This window comes from Vigna unguiculata, chromosome 1 (genome assembly GCF_037176805.1).
Source record: "Vigna unguiculata cultivar grain cowpea cultivar isolate G323 ecotype 2 chromosome 1, ASM3717680v1, whole genome shotgun sequence".
Taxonomy (NCBI): domain Eukaryota; kingdom Viridiplantae; phylum Streptophyta; class Magnoliopsida; order Fabales; family Fabaceae; genus Vigna; species Vigna unguiculata.
In genome coordinates, this window is record NC_140792.1 from 47938632 (window position 1) to 47963544 (window position 24913).

General features: G+C 31.3%; 2 protein-coding genes across 2 annotated transcripts; both read left to right on the forward strand.

Annotated features, from left to right (window-relative positions):
• The first annotated feature begins 8585 nt into the window (after positions 1 to 8585).
• Positions 8586 to 11537, forward strand: LOC114175849 (putative trehalose-phosphate phosphatase J). Its single transcript, XM_028060683.2, has 11 exons — positions 8586 to 9083; positions 9196 to 9336; positions 9442 to 9513; positions 9642 to 9734; positions 9862 to 9924; positions 10015 to 10116; positions 10265 to 10342; positions 10429 to 10498; positions 10800 to 10870; positions 11024 to 11116; positions 11193 to 11537. The coding sequence occupies exons 1-11, from the start codon at positions 8832 to 8834 to the stop codon at positions 11259 to 11261; spliced, it is 1104 nt and encodes a 367-aa protein (XP_027916484.1). The 5' UTR covers positions 8586 to 8831; the 3' UTR covers positions 11262 to 11537.
• An 11641-nt stretch (positions 11538 to 23178) lies between these two features.
• LOC114174187 (PLAT domain-containing protein 3-like) lies at positions 23179 to 24170 on the forward strand. Its single transcript, XM_028058979.1, has 2 exons — positions 23179 to 23348; positions 23451 to 24170. Exons 1-2 carry the CDS (start codon positions 23274 to 23276, stop codon positions 23982 to 23984), a joined length of 609 nt encoding a protein of 202 aa, XP_027914780.1. The 5' UTR covers positions 23179 to 23273; the 3' UTR covers positions 23985 to 24170.
• The last annotated feature ends 743 nt before the right edge of the window (positions 24171 to 24913 follow it).

A 24913-nucleotide genomic window follows, 5' to 3' on the forward strand; every position in this document is an offset into this window, starting at 1 on the left:
TTAAACGATGTGGAACTTAGAACCTGGACGGTAAGTGCAGCTAAATCCACTTACGTTATATAGTTAAAAACATCTTCAAAAACCTTGTAGGCCTCTTATGGTATGGTTTCAATGTCGAGAAAGTTAATGCGGTTGAAGTGAAAAATCATGTAATTTGTGAACGGGTATGGATTACACAAGTTGTAAAACGTGATCAGATAAGAGTTTCGTATATTGACAGACACTGATATAAAATAAATAAATAAATAAATTGACAAATGTTGACGCAACATGCAGAGGTATTTGTGGGTAGGTATTAAACAGTTCCAAAAGTGCTTACAGAGAATCCACATTGCCAAAGGTACTTCTACAAAACTTAGACGAGTCAATAGTCTATTTCGGACAAATTAACAAATTCTCTTCATGTTCATACACTAATTTTCAATCGATGATTAAACTAATTCAAATTTAAAAGTGTATTTTAGTATACTTTCGAAATTTTTTAAATCATGGTAGAGAATTCTAACCTCTGTTATAAATGAACTACTTTTTTTCTTGAATTGGACATGTTTTCTTTGAATATATTAGTCGCATGCAGGGAAAATTGTAAAATATAGTGTGAAGAAGAGCGCAAAAAACTATATAACCTTGGGTTTGTGGAGCTAATAGTAATGATAGTTAAGAATCTGTGGAGAAATGAAGAAGATGCGCATAACTTTTGTGTCTTTGTGATCTTGAATTTTGGTTTTTGAGATTGTTGTTGTTCACTTTAGATGTAATTGTTTGTATAAAGATTTTGATTATGGTAGAAAAAGAATGTGAACGAGATCTGAAGTTGCAACTCAAAGATAGTAAGAATTGATTTCGTGAGGAAGGGATAAAGCTATAATCCTCCGCGTTCCTTATTTCCTACTTTACAACCTTTAATTATGTGACTTTGCGGCAACATAAAACAAAAAGTAAATAATCATCAATTTAAATAAAAAAATTAAAAACCCCTTTTATTTTTATAACTATGATTTAATACCTATAAATCTGCAGGATAAATGCTTCCTATATACACTTATTTAAATTAAAATGCTTTAACATAAAATATCATCTAATTTTAAGATAATGTAAACTTTCGGAAAGTTAGAGTGAGTTATCGACTTTAGAATATTGGGTAATCCAGTTAGATTTCACATTCTGACCCAATACATAGCCTGAAATTGTTTGAACACGAAGTTGGGTTTTCTAAAAGAGATTGAAAAGTTAAAAAACAAGACAGGGCCCATAAGCATCGATGGGCTTCCAGAAAAAAAATAACGTCTATGTTTGGTTTATACATGTAAAAATAGGAGCTACTTCACAGAAATGGTTTTTTACCAAACATGTAAAAATAGTAGAAGAGAATTTTAGAGTAAGGAAACTGAGTCTACTGAAAAAGGTTAGTCTCTAAAAATTAACGTTTAAAATTTAATGAAGAAAGTCATCTCTAAAACCCGTGATATTTTGTACAGTAATATGATTTATAATTGTAAAAATATATCCCAATTTTTTCTCAAATTTGCAATCCACGAATTAATGTCTCGGTTTTAAAATTCACATTTTGTATTAAAAATATCGCCTTTCATAACTTCAATGCACTTTTTTTTTTTAATTTAGGCTTATCATATTTTTTGTCTTTTATTTCATTCATAAAATTCAATTTATTTTTTTTTAAATTCATTTTCGTCATTTTCTTTTTGATATTGTGTCAATTGTGTACTTTTAAATTATTTATTGCTTTATATTTTATTTTAAGATAGAATTTTGAAACATTTTTATATTGATTCAATGCATGAAACTTGTTTGATGAGGTTTACATACATTAAAGCTATGGAACAATAACTCCCGAGGATCAAACAGAAAAAGGATCATAAATGTGCTAAAACTCATGTGAAAATTGAGTTCCACAAACCACCAAAAGGAATTTGATATTGATTTTTTCAGTTTCTTCCCCAGGACTCAACTTTCATGTATTCACCATGTTTATGATTCTTTTTAATATCGATGGTGTTTTATAGCTTTTCATGTATGTGAACCCAATAGAATAAGTTTCACTTATTGAATCACTAGAAAAATAATTTAAAATTTATCATAAAACCGATCCAAATTAAAAAAGTATGGACCAAATAAATTTCTTTATCAAACAAAAATTTACACAAGATAAATAAATAAATTTAATTTAAATTTTTATTTAAATATACTTTTAACTACTGAATGAAAATTATTTGAATATTGTTTTTCGAATTTATACCTTACTTTATAATGAGTTCTTACATGAATTCATATTATATGATTTCATGGTTCTCAATAAATTTTATTTAGTGTGTTAGAAAGGGTATTGTTAGAGCTTGTGGTGAGAAAGTGAGTCACCACTCCTAGGTTGAATTAGAGTTTTTAATCGTCAGTTGATTTTGATTCGCTTTACTTAGTCCACCAGATTAGTAGAACAAAGATAAGTATGATGAAATTTGTCCATTAATCCATTTTTTAAATTAAAAATTAAAATAAAAGATAATTTAAAAGATTAATCCTCACAAATTAAATTAAGATTAATTATATTTTTAGTCACTGAAAAGATACAACAACAATGAGACCTGAGTCTAACTATATAAGACACGGGTTGATGAGTCTTTATTCTTATAATATTCTACTTTTTTATTTCTAACCAATGTGAAATTTAGATTCACATTTCAATTTCTAACACTAATAAACAAATGAACTAGATCGACGTATTTTTTAAATCCATAATATTTATAGTATGGCATACCAATTTGACTGGATTGAACCGTTTTACGAACTAACTAAACTAAAACTAAATTGTTTTTTGTATACTTCATTTACATGTATTATCTCTTTGTTTTTACTTGTGTTATCTTCTTTTATATTATATTTTTTGTCTTGATTCCCGTTCTCCCTGAATTATTTTGGCGTGGTTTAGGAGATACCATTATTCTTGATGTGTTTTGGCATGATTCGCCACAAGAATTTGGGTCTGACTGCACTTATGCTGAGCATATATAGGCTTATAGTTCTCAACTAGATTCCATGCATGAATGTCTATGAAATTATGTTTCTCAAAGTCTATAGGTTTATTATGACGTTGGTGAAGGAAAATAGCAGCATTCATAGATGGTTTTGAGAGCAGTGTGTTTTGTACTATTTTATTCCCATTGTAAAAGGATTGAACAAGAAAGGGGATCGAGGGAAAAGGGAGACAGTGATGTTATGAGCTACACCTGAAATTGGCATTGATGCAAGTTCTTGATTAGGACAAATCCAACCTCTCTTATTCTCATTCCACACCCATTCTTCCCAACTCAATTTTCACCATTCGTTTTACTTCAACCTCCAATTTAGCAACTCAAAAGCATGCTATCATAGACTCCTACACTCTTTTCAAAATGGTTGGATTTCATTGCACTTCTAAACCTTAATACGTCAATTGGAGCCAACATCGGTATAAGGATATTTTTTGTGGTTTCGGAATTACTTTTTGGCTTATTACTCATATTCCAACTACTCCTGAAAAAAAAGACTACGAAATTTATGGAATAATGGACCACTACTACATCTATGTCCAAAGCTTCAACCATTTCCCTCAATAATAAATGCTTATATATAAATATAATAACATTTTCAAAACTCATTATTCAATTCTGATTATACAAATGTTTGAAAAATCTTACATATATAATCGTAATTTGGCCGCACTTTTTAGTCGTGTTTATATAAGAAAACATGTAAAATTCATAGAATAATGAGTTTCATGGAAGTAATGATGTAGAAGAAGATCTGGGTGGGTGTGTGAGATGAGATGAGCACTATCATTATTTTACTGACAAATAAATTAAACCAAAGATAAACACGTGCGCCTTTTTTTGGTGTGTACAATAAAATAAAGTCCCGAATTAATCTTTAAGATCATAACTGTTGATTAAATTTTTAAAGTTTTTAATATAAAAATATAGCGATTTTAGCCCTCAGAAAGGCCAAACAATATTCTCTTTCAAATTCCTAAAAAGTTGTGATTGTTTTTTGTATCTTTCCTCTTATATAGGTAATCATCCTAGCTGGATTAACGACCTGCAGAGTCATAAGAAAAAACAAAAGTGGTTTTAAATTACTTTAATGTAAAGAAGAAGAATGGTATCAGAGAAAAAGAAGATCATCAACCACCTCTCGATTCATATATTATAACAATTATATTAAAAAAAATTATATCATATATAAATTACAAAAGTTATAAGAATCTCATCACACATACATATATTACAACATAAAAAAAAATCTCAATATTACATTTTAATTGAATCCACGATAAAAAAGGTTAGCATAATATTTTATTTTCTTTTTGTTATATTACGTTATCAAAGATATCTTTAAATTCCCACTTTTGTTTTGATATGTATCTTTGATATTGTGGGTATATATATCAAACATTTTTCTATTTTAATGGCGATAGCAATGTTAGCCCTGTATGAGTCCATCATGCCGACCTGGAGCTTAGTAAGAAGTGTCTCTTTTCCGTCACATCTGCAACTGTTTGTGTTGGAAAATATTTCAAAAATGGTTTAAAAATAATAATTTCAGTATATGCAGTGATAAATAATAAAAGCAAAGATAAAGTAAGGGATATGTTTTTTCATCTCTTATCCAACATCATCCATATGCAAGCTTTTTGCAATAAAAAATGGGAAAAGCCTCGTCACTTGTTCTAGCTTATGTCAAAAGAAGTAAAACATAACCAACAAACCAATGGATGTGCCAAATGTACGTACAAAATTCTAAGTTACGTTCCATCAACCCTAACAACGAGTAAATTATGGCTCTCTTGTGTAGTGTAGACAAAAATGGACCTCTTTTTTCTCTAAAGCTTTTTTTTTTTTTTCAGATAAAGCAGCTCGTTCATGATGTCCCTTCACTGCTTCTGATCAAAATCTAGTTATTATTAATTCCGCCATTACTGAAAAAAGAAAATGTTCAACTAAACAAGAGTTTCATTTCATGCATGGAGGGATAAGAATTCAGCTTTTAGGATAAACCCACGTTATTTTAAATTAATGACGTCCTTGGATATCGATTCAAAAAGTGCAAACTATATAGTCTAAATCCTTATATAATTAAACTAGTGTTTTGAACTTTTCATGTTACCATTATGTTAGAATGATCTCATAGTGTCGAGTTATTAAAGATATTCCATGTTGCAAAACCACTTTTTTTCTAGCAAGTAATATCTTCCGATTCAATTTGGAAACACATTCATGCGATTTCGAGTCATTGTTAGGATAATCCCCTTCATTTCTAATTTGTGCCCGTTTTTTTCATCTTTTTCTTTCCCTTTTTTGTGCCTACAAGTCATTTTTCTCCCTTAATTATATGCCCAACTATAGCTACGTTCTCTTATCCTTACGTAAGATGTTACTACATGCATGAATTCAATTTAAGTTATTGATGGTAAATTTATATAACATGCATTAATCACTATTATTAACTAATTAATTTACTACATGCATGTAAATTAGTTTCCTTGGGTCAAACGTTGTTTTGAACCTCTGCACATGTAAACCAAAACTAATTACTGTTTGAGCCATCGACAAGAAACCGCTAAAACAACTGAATCCACAAGTTTGCTGCTAGTCATAATCATGATCATATCATAATCAGATACGTATATAGAAGCATAGTAAGGTTGAAAAGTGTCCTTATAACAAAATTCTGATCACCTTTTCCAACTTTTCTCTATGCTTCTGTACTTGTTTTTATTCATAGCAGGGTTCTTCCTCCATATTTCTCAAATTATTAAAGCACTTGAAAAAGAGTTAAGAAGGATAAACCATAAAAATTTACGGAAGATATGGAGACAAAAAGGAGATTAGGCATCGAATGATGACTAGATGTTACATTAAAAAGAAAAAGAGATTGGAAGAATGTTTTTCACGGATTGGGAAAAGCAGAGAGATATAACGAAAAATTATAATGAGAAAGAGATAAATGATAAATGAGGGAAGAAACTTTATACATTAACTCACTTTTTGACGGTAATAAATAATAAAAATGTTATTTTATTTGTTTTTGGAAAGAAAGAAATTGTTAGTAGGATATCATGTCCAAATTTTTTAGATCTCAAACACGAAGAAAACAGACACAAGTTGGTGGTTTTGACATGCATGCATATAACTGATAAACTGTATCAAGCAAAGATTAATAACAAATTGTTTTATTCAGACAATGAATGACTCACACGTAGAAATCTACTTTATAATACCTATCTTCACATTGTTCCTCTTTGCACCATAAACCAACCTTTGTATTTTTTTATCAACAGAGAAAGAATACTATAAGAATAAAAATTAATTAACAATATATATATATATATATATATATATATATATATATACACGAAAGGAATAATTCATATGTCATTTAAAAAAAAAATCTTTAAAATTAGTGCAGTTCCAGCATTAATGGTAGAAAAATAACCATTTTCACAAAATTTATAGTGATTAATGATTCCATTTACTGAGTGATTCCTCGTATTCTTTTGTGAAAAATGTTATTTGAAAAATAAGTTGTACAGTGTAAAATAAATTGTAAAGTAGAAAAGCTTGAAATATAATAAATAATAATATGATTGAGAGATATATAGACACATCAGATAAATGTAATATAAATTATTGAATGAATTATTATATGAATATCAAAGTTATTCTTTCATATAATTTTTACAATATATGTAGAATCTGTGTTTGTACACAATTAAAATTTACAATTCAATAAATATTTATACATGAAATTTATATTATCATTAAAATTCATACTAAAAAAAGTGATAAAATCTCATGATAAATTATTAAAAAAATTTCAAAATAAAATATGATAATTAAAATAAGTTTTCACGAGTCAATGATTAAGTTAACTAATTTTATAAAAAGTTATTAAAACATAATTTTGTCAATAAATTATGTTTTTTATTTATTTAAAAACATTAAAAAGTACGAAAGGATTAGGAATCACAATGGGATTGGACTTGGTCAGATTAAATAATCAAATATTGCCTTTGAAATAAGTTATGGAAATAAGCACAAAAAAATAAGTATAAATTTTAAAATTACTAAACTAATTCATTAAAAGTATTTCAATAATTTAAAGTTTTATATTGAAAATTTTATTAAGTGCCTTACATGAATAACTTATATTTTAGATGTGATGGATCAATTTGAGCACGATCATACTCAAATTTAACATGGACATGAACCTTTGAAACAGATAAAGTTTTGAATAAGGTTTTTCTTTGGTTTGTTTTGATAAAAAATAACTCTTTCGTTTTCTTTTTTTTTTACAAGCAGAGGTACAAGTTTCAAAAGTGATGGTTGTTTCCTTTTATATGACTAATGAAGCCTTCATTGGTTTAAAAGAGGATGAAATTATTGTTGTGTTCCTGCTTTTCTTCATTCCACTGTTCGTTTTGTGGCCATTTCTTAACTACACAGGGCTACGTAATTCTGAAAGCCCTATAAGGCCCAACAAAAATCCAATTAATAATGCATTAACTAATGTCATTAACAACTAATAATTGCCTACTTAATTATATCGTATATTATAATTAATACAATTATTACAATAATTATAATTATACTAAAATCATTCATCGGGTTACTTTACACAATTTCAATATTTTGCGTATTTTTTTTGTAAAAAAATGTCATTCATTGGGTGCGTTGTAAGAATATATTTGACCAATACATTTTTTTCTTGTGATATATTCACATCTTTTATATAAGCACCAAGACGTTAACGCACATGAATTTGTTAACAATAAATTATTTAAAAAGTTATTCAAATCCCGAATTAGATTTCTTAGTTAATCCAAAATGTACTTGTATACAAGAACCCAACTCAACACATCATCATTAGTCAGTATTAATCGAGCTGGCTCATGACCTAACTTCTCTTATATTTATAAAAAAACAATACGCTTCACAGATCGGTTTAAAATATGCATTTTTATTAAAATATAGAGAGTAAAATCATTAAGTTTTTTTTTTCTACGTTAAGTACAACTAAAATTCAGAAATATTTCAGAGATTCACAGTGTACCGTAGTTACATTCTATTACTTAACACGGTTTAGCATAATTATCAAACATTTGTCCAATCGATTAATAAGATAACATGTTTTATCCCTTAACACGGTTGAAAAGTTTTTTTGTTTTTGGGTGAATTGCCTAAGAAGGTGTATATTTGCGTTCATTCAAACATCACATCGCATCACACGTATATATACGTATGTATATATGCACACAACACAAGTATGTATTATTGTTCTTGCAATAAGTTAAATATATATAAATTTTTTTTTTTCTTGACATAAATAACCATTTGTCCATAGTCAAACACACACACGTAGTAAAGAGGAAAGACGGTGAGGTGTTTGGAGTAGGGTGGGGACCACAGGGATATCGGGTTGGCAAAATTGTGGGCCCCAGTTCCTATGGAACGCTAAGTGGGTCCCACCAAAGTGTTTTGGATGTTCTGTTTTCTTAACTATAAATTCAATGCAGGGGACTCTGCCTCCTCCCTCACCTCACTCATATGCACTCTCCTTTTCTCACTCTTTTTTCTCTTCATTCACTCTTTCTTCTTTCTCGCAATAATTAAACCACAACCACACTTGAAGTTAGTTGGTTAGTTAGTTAGTTACCACCTCTCAAACGTAAGCTACTGTCTCTCAAACTTGGTTTTAATACTTAACCAATTGCCAAAACCAGATACACCCTTTCAAAACATAAGCGTTTGGTTTTTTTTTGGAGAGATTATTGTGTCAAAATGACGCAGCAGAATGTGGTAGTGTCTGACACCAAATCTGGAGTTTCCCTAACAGTTTTTCCAACACCTGCACAAAAAAAGCCACCAGCAGCACCAGGAGGGTACATTTCTATTTCAAGGAGGAGGGTTTTGAAGAACCTTGAAATCAATGGAGACCAAAGAATCAATGCATGGGTTGAGTCCATGAGAGCCTCCTCTCCCACCCATCTTAAATCCACACCTTCTTTCTCTCAGGAGCAAAACTCTTGGATTGTGAGAACCACTCTAAAATCAACACACTTTTTAATTTACCAAGTTCGGATTCCAACACTGGATCTGACTTTGCTAATAGTAACATATGTTTTTTATGATTATTACCAAACAGCTTCACCACCCGTCGGCATTAGACATGTTTGACCAAATTATTGATGCGTCAAAGGGAAAACAAATTGTCATGTTCCTGGACTACGATGGCACACTTTCCCCAATTGTTGAAGATCCTGACCGTGCTTTCATGTCTCATTCGGTTAGTTTCATTCTTTATCATGTTTTCCAACCTTGGACTTATTCTACATGCTGTCTGCTAAATCTATAAAACCGTTTCTTGTGCGTCTCTGTGTGTGTGTATCAGATGAGAAAAACAGTGAGGAAACTTGCTAGGTGTTTTCCTACTGCCATAGTGACCGGAAGATGCAAAGACAAGGTACAATGTTATTCGAGAAGTTAGTTGGTTAGAGTAAATTTTCGTGCTCTTATTATGTACTTCCTCTTCTCCCCTTTCCTTTTCCTTTAATGTTTTGAACTAATATTGGGTAACTTTGGAAACAACAGGTATACAATTTTGTTCAGTTGGCAGAGCTATATTATGCAGGAAGCCATGGCATGGATATTAAAGGGCCAACAAGAAGCTCCAAATACAACAAAGTGAGTAGTTAGCTGTGGCGTACGTATACCTTATACCTTATTTATTACAGTGCAAACATTCTTAACACCTAACATTTTCAACTTTTATGAAATTTCATACTTTTGCATTTATTGTTGTGGTCCGTAGGATAGCAAAGCTGAGGCAATTCTTTTTCAACCTGCCAGCGATTTTCTTCCCATGATTGATGAGGTTCGTCTCGAGAGCCAAATGGTTTTGTTTCCACAATGCTAAAGATCACTTTTTTTTTTTTTAATTTCTTTTGGGTGTGCAAAATTTCAGGTGTACCAGCAATTGGTTGAGAAGACCAAATCAACTCCTGGAGCCATGGTTGAGAACAACAAGTTCTGCCTCTCTGTTCATTTTCGTTGTGTTGATGAAAAGGTACAAACTATAAGCTATGAACATTCGCTATAACTATTTGCAGTGTTTTGGTTCCTGGTCGAGTTTCTTTTTTTTTTTATGTATATATATATTGTGTGGAGTATTTCTCTGTTCACGAAAAAGTCTAAACCAAATGCACTATACATAGAAATGGAGTGACCTGGCACGCCAAGTGAAATCAGTTTTAAAGGACTACCCGAAGCTCCGACTTACCCAAGGAAGAAAGGTGGGCCATGTTTCTGTTTTTTTTTTTTTTTTGATCTATTTTCTTGCCATGTTAATTACTCAGAGATAGTCATTTATTTTACACAGGTGCTAGAGATTCGTCCCACTATTAAATGGGACAAAGGGAAGGCCCTGGAATTTTTATTAGAGTCCCTTGGTGAGTTTTTGTTTAACACACTCTACGTTTTAGTTTCAAAATTGAACATGTGGTAGACATATTTTATAAAACACGTATTACTGAGATGGCTCAAAGTTACGTACAAGTTTGTACTCTTCAGTTGTTGTTGGATAACTCTTCAGAATTTTTTTGACTGCTACAAATAATAAAGGAAAACTCCCATACCCTACGTGATTAGTTTACCCGTTAAACATTGTTTTGACACGTGAGAATCTTAATTTATATTGAAATTTATTTTAAATTGTCCACCATCATCTCAATCCCAAATAATTTTCCACAGGTTTGGCCAATTGCAGTGATGTCTTTCCTGTTTATATCGGCGATGATCGATCCGATGAAGATGCTTTCAAGGTATCCAAAGATCTCAATTATTATTTTTTCTTAGTAGAAATTTTCCTACGAAAAACAGCTCTTTTTACTTGGTAGTTTGTGTAGTAATAATTATCTTATTTGGAATAGTTACAGCTTGAAAAACTAAATGTTTCCCATTTTTCTGATGAGCAGAAATTGAGAGAAAGAGGACAAGGTTTTGGCATTCTTGTCTCCAAATTTCCAAAAGACACGAGTGCATCTTACTCTTTACAAGAACCAAACGAGGCAAGCAGAATTTTCTGACTTCATATTTTCTTACTCAATTTTCTCCAATGCCTTTTCTAATATAACTTTCATGCAGGTGATGAACTTTCTTCAACGCTTGGTGGAGTGGAAACATATGTCCCAACGAGCACGTTCCCGGGTGTAAATGAGAATGTGAAATGACATGTACATCCCTATCCTGCCATAAAAAGGAAGTTCAACTTGGTTAGAATGGATGTTTTGTATTTCTTGTTCAGGTCAGAACAAAAATGTATGGAAAAGGAAAGACAAAAGTGTTGTTCTTAGTTTCAAGGATGTCTACATTCACGTAATTAGCTAGCTAAGTAGTAGTAGTAGTGTAGCCTTCAGATGCAAGTCTGAATGGATTAAATTTTCTCTTCCTTGTTACATCTACCAAAGTACGATCAAGTATGTTTTCTCACTCGTGGTTTCAGTTCTTTGTCTTACTCTTCTTAATTACCATGTTACAACTTCTGTTTGCGAAAAATAATGAGTGACAAACGAGCATACCAAGGTTGACAACGTTTGTTTGTTTGTTTGTTCGGAAACTTGGAAAAACTTATTTGTATGTCTTCTCCCCTCCTCTAAGAAACAGTACATGGAAAAGGAGTGTGACAAGCTATTAGATTATGACACCTTGAATAAACTTATGAAGAGATAGTCTGTGTTCACCATTGGAACAAGAAGTGAAAGGAGTGATGTCGTTTCACATCAATCATATCTGTTGCTTTAATAAAACAAAAAACATAAGAGAAAGTGGTCGCATGGCTGAATTGATGCTCGATCATTCTCAATTATTGCTTTCCTTCTCTGCAAGGATATTTTTTGTCTTCGTTAGACTTAGATCAGTAGTAATTAACAATGGACATTGTTCTTCGGTAAAAGCAAGTTGAGTCACTAATATGAAAAGTTAATTCAAGTAATATGTAATGTTGCGCATAATTAACGAGAACTAACATGCAATATAATAGTAGAATAACCAGATTTCCTTGATCAAGAAGATACCCTTGAGTTTGAGATAAGCTCCATCGCCATTAATAATTATGAATTGAATACTTGGAGACTACTGAAGCATGAAGATGGGCCCTTATCAACTACCTTGTCACAAGATTTCTGAAGCTGACTCAAAAGTTGCAGTTGTGGGTTAGGCCATTAGTGAAGGTTTGAATGAGTGTGTCTTTGTCCGTACAGAGATTAAAAATCTCATGTCTTTCATTCTGTGATGCAGTACTGACATTTGTAAATGCTCCTTTTAGTTCTTCTAGCGGTAGCATCATGGATTCATGTACTGCAGTAGACCAACCAAAGAAAGACAGAGAGAAGCAACAGAAAAGGGAGTAACACTAATACTCACCCTTATGGTGTCAGAAAGTTGAATTCCCAGATGTAAGAGTTACTGTGGAATGTGTGAGCTGTTTGATTCTGGCTAGTTAGATAAACATTTTGTAAAGCAAGGGAGAGAATATATAAATGGTGGTTTAGAAAGTTTGGATGAATGGATTTGGTAGTTACACCAATAAATTAAGTCTTGGTTCGATTCTAATTCAGCAATTTTTCGATACTGTGAGCAAGTTGGGTGGATAATTAAGTTTTTAAATCACATGGCGTTAACTTGGGAAACAAAACTTGGTGTCCCATGTATGAAAAAGGTGCTTCGATTTTACATATTGGTAACGGATACCGATGCTGAGTGTTTGATGAAGGAAAGGTGAGAAACGAGAAAGGTTTGTTTTGGTATAATTCCATTCTTAAGAACCAAATGTGGGGTTTGTTTAAGTAGAAATGTGAGTTGGCATCATATATTATAATATATAGCTTGTTGTGACTATTATAAAGGGTTCAGTTCAACTAATCACAGGCCAAGGCCATGTGAATTGACCACACATATTATACACATGCAGAAAAGCTGTGGCAGTATTAAAGAAGAAAATGAGCCTGAGATTATAGCTTAGATTCTGTGCGTTATGCAGAGAGAAAAAAAGAAGATTGTAATAATTTATTGTGAAGGAGGAAGGTTAATGATTTGGTTAGGTTAGTGATAGTTAAAGTTTAATGCTGGGTTAGGGAATCCATATGAGGTGGTTGAAAGAAGAGTTGGAATCCACTAAAAAGTAGATGTTTGATGGGAAGAATAAGATTAAGATAGATATTTGAAGAAGAGACGCTTGCTCCATCTATTGACAAGCCTCACCTTGTGTCAGACGTGGAAAGAGGAACTCCACTAGATTTCTCTCTATCATTGATGCCTTGCCTCAATTAAACTATGTTTTTTGTAACTTTCAATTATTGGTCAGTAGGAAAAGTGGAACATATACCTTTCTCCACCTCCCCTTCTCTTTACTTTTCTTCTATCGACGCTAGAAATTCAAATACAAGTCCAAAATCCTATATCTTGTAAAAATAAAAACGTTCAGTATCACAATATCATATAAGAACAAGATTCATAAATTTATTATTTTAAGATTTTAAATTAAAAATAATGTCATCTCCTTCCTATGAATTTAAGTCTAGTTAATATTGTTTGTTATTTTGTGAACTCCTCCTCTGTAGTCATGTCACTCACAGAAATGTTACTCTACTTTAAAATCATAAGTTTTTACTTTTAAGAAAATTGTTTCGTTTTCAAGTCAATGCATATTTACTTACAATGATAACTACACCAATTTTTTACTGAAACTCTCTCCACAAAATTCAGATATAAAATTTATGTAAATGACAGTTTAGTTTTGCAAGTTGAGCTACAATACAATATTTACATTTCCTCGTGCATTCTATAAACGAGAAATGACGGTGATAACATAAACTATTTTTATGAACTTAAGCTTTTCAAAATACTATTTTTTTAAAGACCTTTAGTATCAGAGCTGGTGACACTTACTTAATATAGAACAGAAGTTATAGAATAACCATTAATTACTCCTTTAGAACTTAATACCTCTGTGTTGAAACATACTGACACCACACTAAATAAATGTAAAGACTTTGGATATTAAATAAGATTTTAAACTATAGGAATAAATGTTTACTTCTTTTTTATTAAAAGTAGTTTTTGTTTGAGATAAATATTCTATAATAATAAATGTTTTGTAGGTTAAAGTGTAAATTAGACATAACTAAATGAGGTTTTAAAAGATATGGTATAGTATGTCTCTCAAAAGTAAATTAAGAATTTATATCATGACACCTTAAAATCTCCATCATTGCACAGATCATATATTAAGACATGAGTTATAAGATCTTCATACTGCAATATTTTGACATGTCACACAAAATAAGACTCTAGGTCTTAAATAAAACCTTGAGTCATAAGAATACATAATTATCACTAATCATATCAGCTGTGAACACAAGTGCTATAGGCAGAAGTTATAGCAGTAGTGATTAAGAGTAATAGAAAAGTAGTATTATTGAGTATAGAATAAAAGTTAGATAGAGTATTGGGAAGCTTAGCTTGGTTTGTGCAGGAAGAGTGGCATTGACATTGAGGGTGTCAGAAGCTTAGCTGGTTAGCAATGGTCCTTGATTACACGTGTTTGGTTCTCACTGCTGCAAAACCAAAATGCTGAGTATCACCTCTCTGTGTTCGTTGCTTTGGGGAATCGGTCCCCGCTTTGAGGGTCGAGCCCACAAATGACTGCGAATACCATCGTTTTTGTCACTTCTCCCCACATAACTTATTATTTCTTTTTCAAATCATCTCAATAATCAACGATATGCTCTTAGTTAAGCTATAAATTAATAAAGTATCGTCTTAGTTGAGTTTTCACTGGTTGTGTTTTGCTAAAGTCTAAATTCCTCGCCCACATGGACCTCCATGTGATCCCTTAAAATGGGGAACACAACAATGCTGCTACTACTACCTAGTTTCTTGTAATCACTTATGTTAATATTATTATTATAACAGGTTTTAATTATACCAACCTGAAAGCTCCTTGTTATACATGGACTGCAACTACACGAGCACTGTTTCAATGTCTCTGGCTGATGATGGGTGATGTTCCATTGCACAGTATCACGTGCAATTAAACAATTATTTTCCCACTCTGGCTATTCACCATACGTGTTCACACACCACTGGGTGATGGTAACGGGAATGAATAACACACAAAAGCTACTGTGGGAGGGGTAAACACGTACAATTAAATATGGAAAATATACAAATGAAAAGGCATTTATACAAACACTATGCATGCATGACGATGCGAGCGGCAAGTATATTGTTGAATGCAACTTGTACGGGGAACACCACCACATTCGGAAGGAACCAGTTACAATGTAATAAGTGAGTGAAATGAAGAACAAATAAAGCATCAAATGTGACTTGTGTTGTGTCTGTATGTGATTGATAAAACTGAGAGGGAATTTGGCTAAAAGCCGAATCTTTTTTAATTAATTACGATAAATAATATTGGAACAAAACACACAAATGTTATTTCCAACAACGAATGAACCCAAAAAGAGAATCAGAGAGAAAAAGAATAAAACATATTTTCCTGCTACAATGACTGCTTCCACTAAGCATTTAAGAGAAAAAGAAAAAGGTTTTGCAAGTAAGCATGTGCCTTTGTATTGTTCATGCTCTAGCACAGTCAGGAAAAGGTGGAAGGCCCCTTTCATCACAACAAAGCACGCTTATTTTAAACTTCAATACCTCAACTTTCTTAATAATGAAGAACTGATTTAAAGATGTTACTCCTTTAATCCAACACTTCTTTTCGGTTTATTGCCTTCTGGAAAGCTATTTTTCTTTCTTTTTATACCTTTTTTTTTTTGTTTTAATAAATCTTCGCATCAGTTCTTTAAAACCCACTTGTCAACTTTTCAAAACGCTCATTTAACTTTCCCACATTTTCACATTGATTCTTCTACCTCCTTCTTTTTATCTTGACTAAATAGATGCACCAAATTAAGCAAAACGGGTTTCAAATAGTGAACAACAATTGAAATGCCAATTAAGATTGGTCCTTATCCAGGAATTTGTCAAGATATGACCTTGCCAAAGAGATTTGGATCTTGGCTTTGAATTCGAGCTTTTGATTATGAACTTCCTTCTATTTCACTATTTAACTATGAGCATGAGAATCTCATCAACTGCTTTAAGTATTCCAATCAATTTTGATAAATATAACTATCTGGCATTTACCCATTCGCTAATCTTTCTGGGTTTTTTTTTTTTCTTTTGCTGCCAACATGCACATAAGATATATTTTAAGACGACTGAACTAAGAACATTATTTCCCACTTTCTTTTTTTGGATATAAACACCCACTTGCCTTTTAACTGGAATAAAGAAAACCAAATCTCACTCACCACTCCCAAAAACTGCACTATAATTGCTATTTCAACAAGGTGTTATCTTCCACATATCACCTCACTATATTATCTACTTGCTCCATACCTCACGTGTAGTGTTTATCTTTTCTTTCTTCTTCTTAAATCAAGAAACATTGCTCTATATTACCTAAATTTTCTTAGACATTTTCAAAATAGAAGCATAATTTAATATCAAATCATTATTGTTCATATGATGATTTATACAAAACCACTCCATTACCATCTAAAACGTGTCTTAAGTAATCTTCTAATATATTTTATCATGATATTAAAAATAATGCGATGGCTTACAACCAATTAAGGTGAACTATGATGAGAAGGGATAAAAATAAAGTTCTTGTAATTAAAAATACGATTATATTATAACATCCAATCGTGTTTCGAAAAATACTACCTTAAAAAGAATATACTCATGTGAAGGCAGAAAAATAAAACAAGTACTGTTGATTTTGAATTTAGTATGATGAAGATTTTTCAAGTAAATAAAGAGGAGATGGGGTCCTCTTGACTGTTATGGGACCAAGTTCCATGAACAATTCCAGTTACATTAAAATTGTCCTGTTTGACAAGTGCATTTTTATTTAGAAGGAACAGTGTGAAAGCATCTGAAATGTTCAATATCTGTCGAGTGTAAAGTATTTCTCACAATATATACAGAATGCAATAAAGAAAACAAAACATGAGCCAGCGATTTGTGGAAAGCGAACTCACAAAAGTCTAAATTTAAGAAAGTAGATATAACCTTTTATGGTTATAATTATAGATTTGGATTACTCGTCTCAGATACTTCCAAAATTTGCCAGGTCAGAGGGTTCCCAATGCCATGGTCCTGGTAGTCAGTGACTCGATATTCTATTGCCAAATTACCACAAAACATTAATTTATGTTAACTTTGGCATCATCAGTTTCATTTCGACAAACCAAAACAGTTTTCGACATTCGCGTTTATGTTAATTTCTCCAAATGGCTCATTAACAAACACGGTCAATTTGAACAGTAGGTCAATTACGTTATCCAAGTTTATAGAATGTTCGTCAAACAAGACACTCTTTTTTATCGTAACATAACACTAGTTTTTAATACTTATATAAACCAATTCTGGGGCTTTCCGGTTTGAAAATATTAAAATAGATTGTTGTTATGTGTTGCGGGTTGTACAATTGTCCTGTAGAAGAAGTTAGGAAGACCAAGTCACAATCCAAGAGTGAGATTCTTAGTAGAACAATTGTTTTGGAAGAAATTGTTGTAAGTGGCATCAATTATTCCGTGACAGAAGTCAAGTGAACCGGGTTACAATCGAATAAATCGAGCGCTTTAGTTTATATTACACTCTTAAGTAAAAAGAGTTGTGCCCTGACCAATGACTATAGTTTTTGGCCTAGTTGTAAGCTTTTGATCCTAACAGTATGAACCTATGCTGAACATTAGTTTAAATTGGAACAGTGGTGTAATGAAACATTTCCAAAATGGCTGCTAAATAATCCAACAAATGGACCTTTAATTAATCGCCTTTAATTAATCGTTAACAAAGTCGAAGAAACAGTGACCATATCTCGGAAACAATAGAAATATATGTTTAGAGAATCGTTGTAATTTGTTTGAATGGAATAAGTCCTGGTTGAGGAAATTTGTGGAAAAGTTTACTGTTAGGTGCTATAACGTTTCCAATGGGGTAACGATCAACGAAGAATATGCTAAGAGCTTATGCCCATTCCTCAAATTTTACAAATTAGGATACGATAGGGAACTATTGCATGGCACGTTATGTCTTCATGAATTATTTAACGTAGATGTCGTGTCATGATATCACTATTGTATTTAATATCTCATATTCTGGAACGGTATTTGGGCTGGGTTCTCTGATACTGCTACTGTTTCTCACTTTAGCACGCATTTTACCACAACAGTAATGGTTACAAAACAATTAACTCGTTTAGGATTCTTTACTTCACCACGCCTTCAACTCATTCTTCATGCGGTATCAACAACAAACACAACTTTATTTCTGTGATTCAACAACAAATAATAGAGACGATTAAGTTTATTGTTATTATTAATTTTGTTCCACTATTAGTGTTGTAAGTCTTGCATAAATTAATGATAAGAGCAATTTATGATATAGAAGTGGCATCTTGATTGACTTAACTTTAAAGTCTAATTTTTAATAATCACTGAAAAAAAAAATCTTTTGAAATAATCATTTTAACTATATATATATTTAAGATTTAAGCTTGAGCTAAATAGTTTAGTACAAAAAATTAATTGATTTACATATATTATGTTAAGTTTTCGTGTTCAAATAAAAATACACCATTTTACTGCGGAGCTGAATTATTTAAAACACCCCTTTGCAATAATTCAACTGGGATTCATATTTTTTTGAAGGTCTCTTGATACCACATGTTTAAGAATACCTACCACTTTCCACTTTAGTTGTAAATAACTTTGATTTTTATCTTATTTTTAATAGATCCCACGATGGATCTCACATCTTTATATTTTTATTTCAAATTAAAATATTAACTTGTATGTATTTTACTTTTTTGAGACGACGAAAAAAATAGAAAGTAATTGTTTTATTTATCATAAAAAGTTAAAATATTGATGCTAATATTTTTTAACAGCACCCAAAATCATTCTCAGACAGAGCATATGCGTGGCGTCAAGCACCCACCCCATTTGCTAAATAATTATTCTGTCATAGGTAAACCCATCGGAAATTGTGTACAATAACATACGTAAACAAATATAAACAGTTATTATATAAGTACCAATTAATGATTTCAAAACATGCTTTCAATTGTAAAAAAAAAAACAAAGTATTTAAACACAATCTCTTTTAAGCAGATACTAATGTATTGCCCCGGTACATCAACCATCCAATGGTGTAGTTAGTTGATGATATTTTTGTTTTGGAAAAAAATAATTTAACCTTTTTTGTCCTCAATGTGTCGCAGAAAAAGTAAACAAAGAACAAGTACCTCGTCAATACCTAGTGCATCAACGAGCTAGGCCCAGTTTCAAATAACCAAGGCCCAAATCGGAGTTTCATTACGGCTTCTCGGACCAGATTGATAACATACGATTATTGTTTTTTGGGTTTCTTCCTGCACCTGCACCCCCAAATTTATCATTGCTTTGCTCCACATAATTATATATTAAAGAATTCAACATATGTTTTTATCTTCTTCACCTAAAAACCCTTCTTTCTGCACCCAAACCCTTGCTACCTTTCGCAATGCAAAACCAAGCATGATTGTAGCTGTCTTTCTCTCGTTGTAGCCGCTTTTCTCTCACATATTCTATACAACAAAAATGAAAAAAAATGAGACCATGATTCCATTGAGATCACAAAAAACGATATAAAACATCAATGGAACAAGTGACCAAGAACTTCTCAGCAAACACTAGAAACCTCTCACAAATACTAGAAACCTCCCAGCAAGTGATCAAATTAGGGACTTCTCAGCAAGTGATCAGGGACCCTTAGCAAATGTTCAGGGACCCTCGGCAAGTGACCAAGAACTTCTCAACCAAAGACATCTCAGTAGAGACCATAGACCTATCAGCAAAGACCAGGAATTTCTCAATAAGTCACAGACCTCTCAGCAAGTCATCTGAGACCTCTCAGCAGAGACCAAGGACCTCTCTGCAAGTAACCACGAACCTCTAAACAAGTGACTAGTAACCTCTCAAAAAGTTACTAATGACCTCTCAACAAGTCATCTGAGACCTCTCAGCAGAGACCAAGGACCTCTTTGCAAGTAACCACGAACCTCTAAACAAGTGACTAGTAACCTCTCAAAAAGTTACTAATGACCTCTCAGCAAGTGATTAGGAACCTCTCAACAAAGATTAGGGACCTCTCAGCAAGTGACCAAGGACCTCTCAGAAAGTGATCAGGGACCTCTTAGCAAGTGATCAGGAACCTTTCAGTAAGTGGTCAAGGACCTCTCAACAAGTGACTATGGACCTCTCAGCAAATGACTAGAGACCTCTCAGCAAGTGACCATGGACCTCTCTGCAAGTTACTAGGGACCTCTCAGTAAATGACTAGAGACCTCTCAACAAAGACATAACCTCTCAATAAATGGCCAAGGACCTATCAGTAGAGACGAGAGACCTATCATGGACCTCTCAACTGAGATCAAAGACCTCTTAAAGTGTGATCAAAGAGCTCTCAACAAAGACGAATGATGTAGCTATTACAAAAATCTTACTCGTTTATGGATACATATATATATATATATATATATATATATATATATATATATATATATATATATACACACACACACGAAAGTATTTAATTATTTTTCCTTGTAAAAACTTCTAAACATATATTATATACTATATTCTTAAAGAATTAATTGTATGATTGAATATTACCTATGACATATTAACATATTTTTAGTTTTATATATATATTTGTATGATTGAATATTACCTATGACATATTAACATATTTTTAGTTTTATATATATATATATATATATATATATATATATATATATATATATATATATATATATATATATATATATATATATATATATATATATATGTGTGTGTGTGTTAGTGATTATTTAAATCACATATTTGTTTAGTGTGATTTTTTTTTAGAAAATTAATTAAAATTTAAAGAAGATCATGAGAATGATATATACCTGCTATTCAAAGAAAATGATGACAACACATGAATCTCAAACTAATAAGGATAAGGATAAAAATAAAAATAAAAATAAATATAAAAATTTAATTTTAAAACAAAAACAAATATAATCAAACTTGTAATTTACTTGTCTAATCTTACTTTTTTTATACGCGTTTTTTAGATAAAGAGCTTAAAAATTAATTTAAATTTGTTATTTATTACAAAATTCCAAAGTATTCTTATCTTCTTCTTCTTCTTTTTTTTTATGTATATATACGTTCGTAGTTTACGTTTAAAATTTACAATACCCACACACATGTACATTATACTTTTTTAATAATATACACTCCCTGTAAATTATATTCTCTAACTTGGAGAATAAAGTTATTAATCCTCTAATTAGACATTATTAACGTACTCTCTTCTTTTTCATGCGTGAGGTATCTTTCCTATGTAGTTATTTCAATCATTGACATATCTCTCATGATTGTTTAGAATTAATTCATTTTTTTTTCATGTCATCTGTTTAAATACATTTATTACTTATTTACTTTAATTAAAAAAAATCTCAATTTCAATATAGTTTTTACAATTTAAAATAATAATTTATTATATTACAAAGTTTTATTTCTATATATTATAATTACATAAAAAAAAAAACTTACCTTGTATGTATATGCCAAAATAGTGCATCTTAAATATTTGAGTTTCTTTTATTTTATTAATATATAATTGCCTCCTTATTTAATACCTAACTTTTAATGAAGAATTTGTTAATATTTTTGTGTTACTATTTTTGTAAGTTGCATATTTCTAATAGTAAAATTTAGTTTACATGATTTGAAATTTTTAAATCTCAACTCGTATTGAAAAGCTAGTTTAATTTAAAATATTAGTATTGTGAGTTTAGGTTTTTATTTCCTGCTCTCTGAATTTTAAATTGCTTACATTTTATTAAAACCAAACACATTCGTACTACAATTTCCAATTAATTTAGTCTTTATTACGGAAATGAATTCTGAAATTTGGAATGACTGGGGATTAATTATTGTCAGCTACCATTTCTGGGTCCCATCACGTCGGCAACAATGAACTCCCTCTTTTTCATTTTATTTCATATATAATATAATAAAACATAAATTATGAAATATATCTTTAATCCAAAATTATCAAAAAAATTATTTTAGTTATTGTAATTCTTTTTTTCATTTTTCATCACTTAAGGGTTAAAGTTTTATTTGTAGTTCATATTATTATATAATACATCTTAATATTTAATATGATTAATAAAAAATCGAGTCATCATTGAAGAAATAAATATCAAAATTCATATATTTTAGACAGATACAAAATAATAGCTTTACTTTTGGAAGATGAAAAAGCAGAAAGATATACTAAGACCAAAATCAACGTACATTTCTTTATACAAAAATATATTTAAACCAGAAATAATGAATCTGGTATTTTTTAAAAATTCATTTTTATATGTAAAATGGAACCTTATGGCGATGACCAGCATATTCTACCCTTATTTGATGACATTAAATCAAGACAGCGACATATTATTATTATGATAACATATGGATGACGGAATTCTCAACCAAGGGTGGAACTACACCATTCGTTTTTAAAATTATAACTATTTATCCAGTATTATTCCTATTATGAAAATTTCTGATTTAGACAATTTTCATAATCATACCATTATTTCATAATCACAAAATAATTAAGTTAAAACTATCCCCATTCCCAGTTAAGTAAAAAAATAAAACCATTAAAACAAAAATTAATGCGTACTTTAGCTCATGTATCAAAGTCAATTAACCACGTACTATGAAAAATCCACTGCAAATACAAACTTTAATCTAATTCACCACAGACAAATTGAAGACGAAATCATTTATATTTCACTTTCGAAGCATCAATCAAGCTGATTTAAAGAAAACCTAAAACTATAATTATCTTAAAAGAAAAAAAAAATCAAATACCAAACTCAAAAAGATCGTGAATTATAATAAATTAAAAAAAAAATCAATAAAAAGAAAAAAATTGGGAAAGAAAGTATTTATAACGTGCCATCTATGAGCTATATTATTACACTCTCTGCTCATTAGTCATCAAACTTAACCCACCCCACTCCTTCTCCTTCTCCATCTTCATCTCACTCGCATGGCAACCCCAACGCGCCTCCTCCCTCTCCTCCTTTATCTACTCTCGCTATGCTTCGTCTCAACCGTTAGATCGGTAAGCCTTATTGTAACGTTACTCTTCTTCTTTTCCTTTTTATTTTTTATCTTAATTTTGTCAATAATTAATAAAAGAAATATTTATGTTAATTTGATGCAGGATGATGATTGTGTCTACTCGGTTTATATTCGGACGGGCTCCATCTTCAATGGAGGAACCGATTCAATAATTGGGCTCAAGCTCTACGACGCGCTCGGCAACGGTATATACATCACCAACCTCGAAACCTGGGGCGGGTTAATGGAGCCGGGTCACAACTACTTCGAACGGGGCAATCTCGACATTTTCAGCGGTAGAGGTCCATGCTTGGATGAGCCCGTTTGCGCCATCAATATAACTTCGGACGGGTCGGGGCCCCATCACGGCTGGTACGTAAACTACGTCGAGGTCACTTCCACCGGGGTCCACGCGAACTGCTCTCAGTCGTTGTTCACGGTGGAGCAGTGGATCGCAACCGACAGGTCGCCTTATCAGCTCTGGACTGTAAGGAACAACTGCCCAAACGTCTTGGGTCTGGCCCGTTCTAAAGCCCATTTCACCGATGTCGTCGGCTCTCGAAATGGGCCTGGGTCCGGTTTCTCTGTTTCGGCCCTGAAACGTTCGCGGGCAGGGATGTTATTTATGAAGTGGTAGTTGTGGATGGTTGTGGTTCTGTTGTGCGGTAGTTGTGTTGCGAAACATGTGTTTTTTCGGGGATGCTTTTGTTTCGGTTTGTTTATGCTTTCTCCTTAAGGTTGTTCTGGCATTACTGAGAACTACCCCTTTGTATTTATAGATTGTTTATTAGTATTGAATAAGATTCGTCAGGACTTTTATGTACTGGGGTTATGTTCGAAAAATGACTACTGCATTGCGTGTGTTAAAAAAACTCTAAAAGAGGGAAACACATTATTAATTATATTTTTAGTATACATTTTTGGCTTAACTGTAACATTAGTTTTTTTTTTCGTAAATTGAATTACTCGCGTTTAATCTTTTACACTTTTTCAATTTTTTTATTATGTTTTGTTTAAAAATTATAAAGTATATACACCTAATTATTTTGAAAAAATATGACTTTGAATAATGAAATATTTAATTTGATTAGTTGATTTTTTTTAAAATAGAAATAACAATAATTAAAGAAATTATTAAATGAGAATTTGGGGTCTAAGAAGATACTAGAGGTGGGCCCAAACACCTAGCCTCGGAGCTAAAACTTCCTCTCTATTTTCACAAGTGGCGGTCTTTCTTGCGTCATCGTAAATTTCTCTCTGCACTTCTATATAAATAAACTTTTATTTTTATAAGTAAATAAATTTTTAATTATAATTTAAAATTTTAATTTTCTCTTAACTTCCTTTAATATTTGAATTGTATAATTATATAGTCATTTTATATTTTCAAATTATATAATTCAAATTTGTTTTTCTTTTTTTAATTAGTTTTCAGATTTAAAATTGGCTTTCAGATTATATATTTTGAAAAAAAAAATTAGGCAACCTATAAATCATTTTTAACCTATGAATTACATAAAAATGAAATTTTGTACAAAGGTACAACTAGAAATTGAAAGAGGTGCA

Excerpts from the sequence above, each read along its gene's own strand:
- LOC114175849 (XM_028060683.2), top strand. The coding sequence starts at position 8,832 with ATGACGCAGCAGAATGTGGTAGTGTCTGACACCAAATCTGGAGTTTCC. Across the intron at positions 9,084-9,195 it reads AGGAGCAAAACTCTTGGATT|CTTCACCACCCGTCGGCATT; the intron begins GTGAGAACCACT and ends ATTACCAAACAG. Across the intron at positions 10,343-10,428 it reads GACTTACCCAAGGAAGAAAG|GTGCTAGAGATTCGTCCCAC; the intron begins GTGGGCCATGTT and ends TATTTTACACAG.
- LOC114174187 (XM_028058979.1), top strand. The coding sequence starts at position 23,274 with ATGGCAACCCCAACGCGCCTCCTCCCTCTCCTCCTTTATCTACTCTCG. Across the intron at positions 23,349-23,450 it reads TCGTCTCAACCGTTAGATCG|GATGATGATTGTGTCTACTC; the intron begins GTAAGCCTTATT and ends AATTTGATGCAG.